The 12,000-nt window shown below is 34.8% G+C and overlaps 1 protein-coding gene across 4 annotated transcripts in view; it reads right to left on the reverse strand.

Moving 5' to 3' along the window:
• Positions 1-12,000, reverse strand: part of XRCC4 (X-ray repair cross complementing 4) — a 174,110-nt gene that overhangs the window by 146,697 nt on the left and 15,413 nt on the right. For all 4 annotated transcript variants that reach the window (XM_090130891.1, XM_090130894.1, XM_090130893.1 and 1 more), the window contains exons 2-3: positions 10,929-11,078; positions 3,149-3,336 (exon numbers count right to left, since the gene is read on the reverse strand). In XM_090130891.1, coding sequence (XP_089987017.1) covers positions 3,149-3,336; positions 10,929-11,078 — 338 coding nt within the window. The remainder of the gene's footprint in view (positions 1-3,148; positions 3,337-10,928; positions 11,079-12,000) is intronic.

Genomic DNA, 12,000 nt, shown 5'->3' on the forward strand with positions numbered 1-12,000 from the left:
CATGAAAAATAACTAAGATAAATTTTGTGTATACAAGTATTCAGGTGCATCTAACAAAAGGCATGTGGATTTTCCCAGTGTACAAAAACAAGCATCTGTATATTCAGTAGGTAAAAATAATTAGCAATATTAATTGCACAAGCTGATACCCTTTTTCTAGTTCACAAATTATATCACTACTTTTCAGTTTTGTTTTTTTTTTAATTATTTTTTTAATAAAAAGTGCTAAGTATATTCATTAAGACTAAAAGAAAAAAAAAAGTTCAGTATTCCAAGATCCAATCAACTATGTTTTTATGCATACTTTCCCAGAATTTCTCCCTTTGTGATATATCTATTACTATACTGACTTAAGAATACTGATCTTCTAATTATTTCTGATAATTCAATAGACCTTTCTCACAATGGAGGTTGATAATATGAGGTAAGAGAGAAGTAGAGAACTTAAAGTATGATGTGCAGTGCTGTCAAAATTGGAAATAATTGCTTCCTTTTCCCTCATGATTAAGTTTTTATGTAAGAATACAAAGACTAACAAATCTTTCTGCTTGACTGAAAAAGTACTGCATTTCTTTTGCTAGTTGTGCATTTCAATCAACAGCTACACCATCCCCCACTAAAGAAGAAAACTGCTCTTCTGAACGCTAGGAAGATTTTAGTTTGTACGTATAAACCCATTTGCTGGAATAGGAAAAAGAATATACTCATACTGACTAAACAAGTTATAGATATACATTTGTTTAGAAAAATAACTGCTGGTAAGAAACAAACATGACTAAAATTCTGTGTTTAAGTTGCAGGAAGTCTCTCCAGGTTTTCTTAGTAGCAAAAAAACATTTAAGTGAATTTCAGCCCTCAGGACGTACAGAGCTCAAGAAGATTATTTCCTTATGTGATGCCAAAAGATATACACCATGAATACTTTCCCAGAGACTTCAGAAATTGTTTGAAACATATTCTATTGTATACATGAAAATTATTTATATTTCTGACAGAGACTCTGGCAATTTAATTGGTAGCATTAGTATAATACATAGGAAAAAAAGGTGTGTCGTCACCCAAGAAACACAAACTACTGTTTTGATGCCCAAGCTCAAAAGCACATACCGCAATCAGAACACTTTATTTTCAATTACTTTGGCCAGATTATTTTCCCAAACTGACATAAAGATGTTTTCATGTGAATTAAGTTTCTCATAAGCCTTAATTGATGGAAACATATTAGGTGGCCCATATATATGAAGATATTTTCCCTTAATAAAATATAGTATGTATTTCATCTGTCTGGTATTTAGAATATATTACGTGTGACACAGACAAGAAAAACAAGATTGCTAAAATTACTGGTCTTACTTTCTAAGTAAAATTTTGGTCCTAGCCTTGTAATACTGCTGCAATACAGTATGTAGTATACATACTTAAGCCTAGAGCTTTTGTGAACAGCAATAAGATTGGTGTGTGTACAAGAAGTGTTAAGAAAGTGATACAGAGCCCATAAGGTCTTGTGTAAATACACAGAAGAAGTGATAATACAGCTTGAAAGACTTGTATCACCTAATTTTTGGGCACCTTAATCAAAAGCTCGAAATTTCCTAAACTGTGTGAGGAAAAAGTCTAGGCTATAATGAAGCACTTTTAAGAGGCCTAACTTCATGCCACTGAATCTCTCCTTCTCCACTTACTAAAGTATAGTTAAGAATCTGAGCTTGGCTTCTGAAGCACTTAAGTGAGTTGCTGCAAGTTAGCGAATGGCCTTCACTTTACAGGAAACTTACCCTCATCTCACCTAAAAGACACAACATACATGAAATATACATGTATTCCCATTTCAGGTTTGTAACTCAACTCCATGATACATTCTTAATTTCCTTCCAATTTAGAGAAAAGAATACTTTGATCTACAACAGAAGTATTCCAGATAAGGTAGCTCTGTTAGGGCTGGTTTCTTTGTTTTATTCCAGATAAGGTAGCTCCTGTAGGGTTGGTTTCTTTGTTTTATGTTAATTTCTTAAAAGTTGATACATGACAAAATTAGTCGAAGGAAGAGCAAGGTATGCCTCAATACTCTGAAGCAGAAATCTTTTCTATTAAAAACCAAACAAAAAACAGATGGGAAAATCCTTAGATAATTTCCTTCTGGGAATTACTCCATTATGGATTTTTTTTTTCTGCAGGAATGAAATACCTGCCCAAAGATACTGCTGCTCTTCTTTATCTGCAATCTTGTTTCTGCTCTTTGCCCATAATTTTCTTCCCCATAATTACACCAATAAACTGACAGAAGAACTGTGCCCTGAATGTGATTAGGCCCACAGTCCAGTCCGAAGAGCTATTTGTCCTAACAGTCAAATGATTTCACTGATGTGGTTGAGAAGTCAGTAATCTCAACAATTATCACAGCACTGATGACACAGTTACAACACTTAGCAACTGGACTGCTTTTAATTTCAGAGAAAGAAGGGTAGGAGCAAGCAGGATTTCCTTAGATTAGCTTCCCAAGAAAAGTTTCAACACCAAATCATAATCTGAAACAGCCAATGGAATCTGCAGTTACAGACAATACTACTTTGTTTCTTGCTTTAAGAATCCTTTCCTTTGCAGCCAAAAAGCGAAGTCACAATTTAATGTGGTTCTAAAAGGGAAACCTTTTATTGTTAGTTTTCAAAATATTTAAAGTAATAGAAAAAATGTATTTTAAAAATACATTTTCTCATTTGAAAGTAAACTTGGATGGTTTTTTTTTTTTTTTCCTTTTTTTTTTTTTTAGACAAGTATAAAGGAAAAGGGAAAAAAGAAACAAGAAGTAGAAAAGCACTAGAGGCCTGAATTTGAAGAGGGAGGGAAGCTAGGAGTTAAAAACAAAATTGCAATGTATGGAACACACACAATAAATTTAAATTAGAGAAGTAATACTCTTATTTTTTACATTTAGGATAGACGTATCAAAGAAATAGTTCTATTTGATAGGTTTTGACAGGAAACTACAAGTTCTTTTCTAATTTAAACCAAAGTTGAGGTCAACATGTTTATTCAATCTGAAATAAGTATAATAATTGTATTTGATTTTAAATAAATTAAAATACAGAAACATACCAACAAGATTCTTCTCATAATTAAGAGTCAAATTTAAACATTTAATCATACTTACAGAGCCATCTTTCAGATTTCTTTCATAGGAGAAATGACACTGTGCATTTTCTTCATCCACTGAAACGGTGAAGTTGTATTTGCCAGCTGATTCTTCTCCAAATATCAGCGCTTTCTTCAATTCTTCAACATATTTTTCTCTGTTCATTTCCATGTCAGCAGCCTCCCTAGAAATTTCAGCTTCAGACACTATCACCAAGAAAAAAAAAAGAGAAAGTAATATTCATATGTGAACAAATACGTATATTTATATATCCCTAAAGACAAACACTCATATGTTCTATTATTTTTCTTTGAATGTGTTAACCCCAGGCAGTAGACAGACAACTGTCACCTTGCGTATTTTTACTTTACTTCTTCCAAACTCATTACTTGTAATCTTACAAAAAAGTAAACTGTCAGTTTACAAATGAATATGCATGAGAATCCATGTTGTACTGTTTAAATACATGACCCACTAAATGGGAGATGTTTCCCCACTTTGTATTAGATCAAATGTACTACGAAAATTTTATTCCCCTCCTTTGAAGATAAAGAACAGTTGCATTCAGAGCAAAACAAGCCAACGTGCAATCCTTAAGAACAATGATGGGCCTTTCCCATCTGCTAACATATTTATTTCTTCTTATATCTTCTTTCAGTTAACCCTCAAACTGAAAAGCAACTCACCAAGTCTTTCCTTCCCTAACCAGGAAAAAAAAAGAATGTCATTATTTTACCATCTGAGACCTCAGTGTTTTTCCTTCCTTTATAATTCATTCTTAAAACTGCTTCCATAATACTTCTAGAGATCATATGTTAATTAGAAAAATGAATTCAATGAATTCTTCTTTAGCAGATGTAAGCAAAGACTCTAAGTTATGGCAGTATTTCTATAATGTAGTGCGTGCTTAAATGGATAGTCCATTATTTTCAATTCTTTACTTGATTCATGCAGTGTTCCCTACACTTCTGACCAATCTTCTGAGGAAGACTGCTCTAGAATGTCATTTATCTTAGTTGATTCTTAGACTTCTCTAGCATTTGTCCAGTATTTAAGAGAAAAAAATATGAAAAAGGAGATTAGTTTGTGACAGCCTGAAAAAAAAAAACAAAACAAAACAAAACAAAGCAAAAACACATCCTTAACAAAACTACAAGTGACTTTAAAAAAATGGCCTGTAGCAATATTTCTTCTTTGTACAAATGCATCTGAATATAATTTCATTTTAAGACATAAACCTGCACATATATTGAAGTTCTACTGATGGAAATAGACCAGCATTTCAAGCCAAAATGAGCTTGTTTAAATTGCCTCATTTTTCTTCTATTTTCATCTAGGCACAGTAGTTAATCTCATACTGCAAAGAAGGCAGCACTTATCAAATCTATCCATCATCTAAACATACAGCAGGGGGGTAAATGTATAACTATTAGCTGGTAAGCCACATCCTCACATAGTTCAGTATTTCTGAGAGATTGTCTAGTCCAATCCCCCTGCTCAAAGAATGGTCAGTTCCAGAGGTTGCTCAGGACTATGTCCAACTGCATTCTAAGTATCTCCAAGGACTAACTCTCTGTGCAAGCTGTTCTGGTGTTTGGTCATTCCTACTGTTAAAATAATAATAATTCATTGTATTTTAAACTGTGCACATTATTTCATGTTCTGTCAGTGGATACTACTAAGAGCTTTACTCTGTCTTCTTTACTATTTCCCATCAGTGCTAACACACATTAATACAATCTCCCTAAGCCTTTTTTTCCTCCAGGCTCCACAGTCCCAGCTCTTCCACTTTCTCCTTGAAAGGTGGAAGATCCAGTCCTTCAATCATCTTCAGCAACTACTACTTGACTCCAGTATATTCATGAAGTTCATATCTGCTGCTGGGAAGCCCAGAACTATACACAGTACCACATCTGCCCAGTGAAGGATGATCTACTCCTTGCTCCTCTTAAAGCAGCCCAGGAGACTTCTGATATTATTTGCCACAAGGCTGGACCATATTCAACACTTTGACAAAGTACCTACAACCAGCCAGACAACACAGTGCAGGCATCAGTGCAGACTAAGGGCTTATTCCTCCTCCAGAGGTGTATTCGCATTTCCACTTCACATTTCCTTTTGCTGAATTTCTTGAAGTTTTTGTCAGCCCAATTCCCCAGCCCATCCAAGCCACTATGAATGGAAACACGAATATTCTGGTACCTCAAACTCTCCTGCTATTTTTACATCATCTGAAAATTTGCTAAGGATGCAGCATATCATCATCCAAGTGATTAATAAAGTAGTTAACAGTATGGGATTTTTTATCAACTCCTGAGATACAAAGCCTCTAGTTAGACTCCATGCCACTGATCACAACCCTTCAAAAACTGTTTGAACTGGATGAACTCAATCCATTTCTACATTCACCTGTTCACTTACTCAGTTTGCAATTCACCACGGGGATGTTATAGGATACAGCACTAAATGCCTTGCCAGCTAAACTCAATGTGAACAACATTCCCATCCTTCTATTCATTCAATAAGCTAACTATTACACCAGAGAAAGCTGTCAAGTGGATAAGGCATGATTTTCCATCTGTAAGTCCATGCCTACACTACTTATCTTCTCATCCTTAATATTATTGGAAATGGATTCTTGGATTATTGTTCTAACACCCTCTGGCTAGTTAGCTTCTAGTTGTCCAGATCCAGCTTATCAGAATTCCAGAAGGCAGAAGAGATGTTTCTTTTAGACCTAACAAGTCTTCCTTCATCTACAGCATCCTGTGAAGATATCAAGACTGGCCTCATAATGACTTGGGCCAGATCCCTCAGTACATACTGTCTCTGCCCATCAGGCCCCAAAGATTTGTACAAGTCCAATTTCTTAAGATATTCTTCAATCCAATCCTCCTATAATGGTGAGTATTCATCATTTTTTTCCATACTTTTTGTCACCAGTTTCCCTGTCCCATTCCAAAGCAGCCTTTTCTCTCTTTTTTTTTTTTTTTTTTGTGCTGCAGATAAATCAGAAGAAGCCTTAGTCGCCTTTCACATCTCTTGTCACACGCTACTCCAGGTGGGTTCTGACTGCTAACCCTATCCCTGTATGCTAAGACACTGTCTTTATAGCTGTCTCTAGTCATCTGCTCCTACAGCCACATCCTGTGAATTTGCTTTTTATGTCGGGTTTAGGAAGGTGTTCCTTTCTCATGCATTCAGGGCTCCTGACACCTTTGCTTCATTTCATTTTCCATTGAAATAAATCATTGTTGAGCTTGGAAGAGGTGATCCTCAAAAATATCAAAAATCTCTCTCTTCTCCAAATCTGTAGTAAGTGGAATTCCTTTTAAGAGATATTGGAACAGGTCACAGTTTGCTTTTCTGTAATCTAGGGTCATGAACCCTTTTTTTTACTCTGTTCTCAGAATCCTGAGCTTCAAAGCTCAATAACCACTGCAAGCAAAAGCCATTCTCAACTTTTACATATCCAGCCAGTTCTTTCTTTAGCTCCATGTAAACATCATAAAATATGGAAATTGAGCAGTTTCCTTATCTTAGATTTAACTTTTTTTTTTTTTTTTTTTTTTTGTGTGTGTGTGTGAAGGGTTTTATTGTTGTTGTTGTTTTTTAAATTGCTATTTCAGGGGTGAAAGAAGGAATGGGAGGGTTGTATTGTGGGTTTTTCTTTGTTTTCTTTTCCTTTTAACAAAATATCACATTATGATACAGGATTAATAGTTACAAAGGTTACTATTCACAAATACATTGATTACTTGTGCACACACAAAAAACCTAATTATTGTATGACTCTAAAATCTGATAAGGCAGGTCAGTAATTAAGGCACCTGTTTGTTACCTTGTAAGACAAATGACAATAGCCAGGTGAAAAAGGAGATGCAGATGGCAAAAGACAGCATGCTAATGTTACAACCACAAGCAAATAAATTGTTGACACAAGGACAAAGTATTCCCACCTGTGGAAAATCTGAGCCTGGAGATGTACTCAGTCAAAATGATACATTAGTGTCAGAATCAAATTAGCTATCCACTAGCTAGCACCAGGCATTTTTTCCTTAGGCAAATTCAAATCTGTAGAAGCTAGAAAGCAAAAAGGATGCATAGGAACTGAGCTGCCTCAGAGCTTTTAAGTTTTTAAGAAAAATAAATAATTGATTGGGACTCAACAAATATAATCAAGTCAGTCTCTGTCACACTCAGATATGAAAAGCCACATGTGTCAGTCTGAATTTTGTCACAAACTTCCCTGGATACTTTAACTGGTTGAGTATTCTCACCCCATTTGGAAAGAGAAAATTGTAAAGCTGTCACATTCAAATTAGCTTAACATAAAGACCTAAATGTAGCGATTTTTTATACAGGAGTGCTGCAGAATAGGCATGAGAAGACTAGAAATAAATCACTCCTCATTATCAGCATTTCTAGATGGGAGAAGATGCTTCTATCCCTACGTTTCAAGTTGTACTATTTATATTAGAGCTAATGGGGTAAAAACAATTTTTCAAAATGAGGAGGGTGGGGAAAAATTGGCCAGGAGACAGACGGTTATAACATGCAAAACCCTACAGATTTGTAAACTCAAAATCTGTCCTTCCTGAAATAAAGATTGTATTTTGCTCTCTGTTACAGCAAATGTAATAGAAAATTATATATAACAGTTAATACTGGTGAACTTTACGGCACTGGAAGTACTGAGACACATAATAAGGTACAGATTGAAATCATATTATCAATGTTTTAAGAACATGGTTTTACTTAGTTTATCATCACACTTTCCAAATTTGTTTCCACAATAAAATAATAAAAATTCAAGCAGAATGAAGAGGGCTGTAAGCTCACGTTCTTCTAACCTAGGGCTTAAATACTGTTATGCAAGGTAACAAGAAAGAAAGGCAGGAGGAAGAGGGAAAGACAGAAGGAAATAAACAGATTTTTTTTCCCACCACTGTAAGGACATCTCATCTTTATTTCTAATATGTCCAGCCCCTTCCTAATGCATCAGAAAAACTAAGATAGAAGGCCACATATACTGCCAGCTGTTATTTGTCCTACAAATTGGACTTTGTGTGAAAAGTCACAGTACATAAACGTTTAGCTGCAATGCTGCATAACAACCAGATACATCTGCAGGTGGCATACAGGTGACATGAACAAGTGAGAAAATAGCATGCAGCACCACAAATATGGAAAGACCTACAAACAAGCCAGCATGAAGTCAAGGTTAGTTGAGTATTAATCCTCACACATTAAGACTGACAGGCATGATCTTCAGAACAAGACTTTGTGCCATCATACACAGCACTGCAGCGAGAGCTGTAAACTCACACTAGCCACTATACACGCTACCAATTCTGCCCTACCTGATTCTTAGCCAAGTCAGTCATGCTCAAACTAAGCCACAACTCGCAAGTCTCTATAGATGAAGTAGTAAAAGCATTTTCTAAGATTAAATAAAATATTTTAAGCATAAACCAGATGTCATTAGGAAGAGTTCAGATTTTAATAAATGTCTGCTGCATTTTCTGTTTAAATCTAAAAGCAGCACTTTTAATGTTAATGTAGAAAACAACAGAGTAAAATTACTGATAGGTACAAATAAACGAGCCTACAAGCCAGTGAAGAATGGGGCCTACAACACTGATCAAGCAAGCTCAAAAAAACCCAGACATACTAACACACTGTAAAGAGCACTAGGATTTTTTTTCCTATTGCTGTGCTCTTGCAGTGTATTCCCTTATCTTTTAAAACTGTCAGATTAAAAAAAAAAACACAACAATTTTTAGAGAAACGTCAGATTTATGAATGCTTCTCACTGCAGTTCTTTAACTTAATGCCAAGTGAACATAACACAATCTATACTAGTGTACTTCTCCTCCCCTGAAGATTTTACAGTGTTTTGTTTTCTAAATAAGACATCATCATTCTGAATATACTGAAACCATAAAAGACAAATCCATCAGCAACTCTCATTCATTTCCTGGTAGGTCTTGCCAAGCAAAATAATCCACAACATGAAAAACCCAAAAGGGATTTCCCACAGCAAGAATTTTCTGACCACTGCTTTCTGTTCTCCCACATTTTGAATCTGGTACCTAGGCAGTTTCAAGAATGACGTAATAACTAAGAAAAGGTGATCCAAAGCAACAGCGAGTGCATGAAGACAGACAGATGAAGCAGGAAAGCCTTGTGCACAAGAATTTCAATTCTCAATTAAAATTACTAAAAGGACTATGAATCTCACATGAATTCCTAAGAAATTGATCTGATTCTGAGAAAAGGAAGAAAGGCATTCTCCTTTGAATGAGTACCCAATGCTCATCTAAACTGTTCCTTTTACCCCCATCATCTAACAGTATAAAATCATCTTGCTTTCACTGGTCTTCTCTTTTGGGAAGTTACTATCCAGCAGTTCTGCCAGATGCAGGAAGTTACTGAAACAAGAACTGTGTATACATACTTTTTTCTATACTCTCCCTGCTAAAGTTACTCTAGGCTTTACTAAGAAAGTATAGGCTTAAGAAGCAACTTTTGTGTGTGTGTGTGAATCTTAAGCTGCTTATTTTAATGTTAACTACTTTCCTTACTGTAACAGCATAAAAAAAGCTTTTAAACAAAAGTACTGGAATCCTCATTTATCAATGTTAACACCTTTGCTATTATTGTGAAAATAAAGAATTTGAATATTTGACTGTAAAATTAAAAAAAAAAACTTTTATACTAAACTACAGGAGCCAATATTTGAATATATGCATTTAGCCTATGTAGGGACTCTTAATCAATAGAATATTTAAAATGTTATAAGAATTGTGAAGAGGAAGATTTAGTGCATACATACATATATTTTAAATTAGACTCACTTCCTAGGTTTGAAAAGAAAAAAAAGATAAAAGTTACATTTAAGAGAAAGCTAAGGAATGACAAAGCTTCTTGTAATACACAAGGTAATAGATTAAACACTAAAAAACAACAGGCCTATTTGAAAGTTTGGGTTATGAAAGTACCAAGGACAAACAAGGTCCGGAACACAGAGGAAAAGAAGAAACAACTCAGATAAATGCTTTCATAATTTAGAAAAAAAGAGTCAGAAAAATGTTTTTGCCTGTGTTTTGCTGTGTAAAACACATCATTCTTTCCTTCCTCTGAAACACTTGGACCAAGTATCCAACACATGTCTAAAGAAACACACAAATCCTTTCTTCTTTCGCTAGACATGAACGAAGGAAACATACACATACTAAGAAATCCACCCTTTTGTTCACATTTCTCGGTGGGAAAAAATGCCACAGGCAGTGTTTTTTTGTTTTTGTTTTTTTTCTTTTTAATTTACCACCGGGAATAAAATTCTGGTATTTTAACATTCTCAAAAATGCAGTTGAGTACCAAGCACAGTAACCTCTAACTGTTAATATCTTAACAAACCTATCAAGAAAATATTTGTAAATAAATGCTTCATGAACTACAGTTTGCAAATGTTAACTGTATTACACGTTTATTCAAGAATCTGAAGACATACACATGATGACGCAATATCACTGCAAGGAATTGTATTAGTAAGCATGAACAAAACATAGCATACCTATATGCTAATAGATTAGTATCAGTTTTGACATATACATTTTCCAGATATCACATATATCTGAGCATGTCCCAGAAGACCATAAATCTAATCTTCTTCCTCAGTGAGATGATAATTATAAAATCTTTTTGATGCAAGTTGTGGATCACAGACTAGAAGGTATTTAACAATAGTAAAAAAGAACAGTATAATTTTAAACAGTTTTCTTTTCATTATTACCTGTCCCAGTCCATGCATATTCACCATCGGTAAGTATTATACCAAAGCCACTGCTTATATCTTTTTCCCATGATACTTGTAGAAAATACTCTGCTTCTGGATCAGAAACTGGATGAATTCTGATCAAAGTTTTCTCCATTTTCCAGTCACCTGTTACGGACACAACAGAAACTTATTACAATCAATGGCATATTTTCTGAGATACTTAGCAATATTATGTAGATTGGGTGGGGAGGGGGGAAAGGTACATTTAGTACACTTAGCTTTCCTCCACAAATACAGTTTTTCAGAGAACTACTGATGTTTTCAAACAGAAAACTGGATTAAAACAATTAAGGTTTAAGTAAAAGTGTCAACAATCAAATATATTTGAATAGTCCCTAAATAAGAAATTAAGTGTCAGGAAGCTGGGCAAAATTACTATACTAACTTTGCATTCCTCTGCTTCCTGAGGCTTAGTTTCTTATTTAGGGACTATTTGATCATTTCCCCCTCTATTTTAACTTCATTGTTCACTATCATCCAACATACAACACATGGAATATGATTGAAAATAATTAATACTCAGTTGGAATACTGTTGCTTGAGACAACGCTACGAAGCTCCACTGCAACACATTTACAGCACTGATTGCCACTGAGAATCAAAGAAATTAATTTTAAAAATGAATACTAAAGAGAACTAAACTTACGATGTTACAGTGTTTCCGCCCTCTCTCTCCCCTCCCCCCACAACACCAGAGCAACTTATCAATCTGCAGCTGACAAAAGATCTTATGAATATTATGCCATATATTTTTATAAGTAGCCTAGCCTGACAGTAATGACTGTCACTGTATTCAAAACCTTTATAACAACTTTTTATAATCTGCCCCACGGAATAATGAAGAAGCAGTCAATTCTGAAGTTAATGTTGGTATACAGTATTTTCATTGATAAAACCTCATACTGTCTAGTACTTGAACATTTGAACAGTTTGTTTTGTGGTGCTCCATGGTTTGGGACCTTTTTGATTTTAAGGAAGAAAGTAGCGAATGAGAAAAGGGACTATATGCACTGAATAGAACAAACTT

Source organism: Phasianus colchicus, chromosome Z, assembly GCF_987193195.1.
Source record: "Phasianus colchicus chromosome Z, bPhaCol1.hap1.1, whole genome shotgun sequence".
Classification (NCBI taxonomy): Eukaryota; Metazoa; Chordata; class Aves; order Galliformes; family Phasianidae; genus Phasianus; species Phasianus colchicus.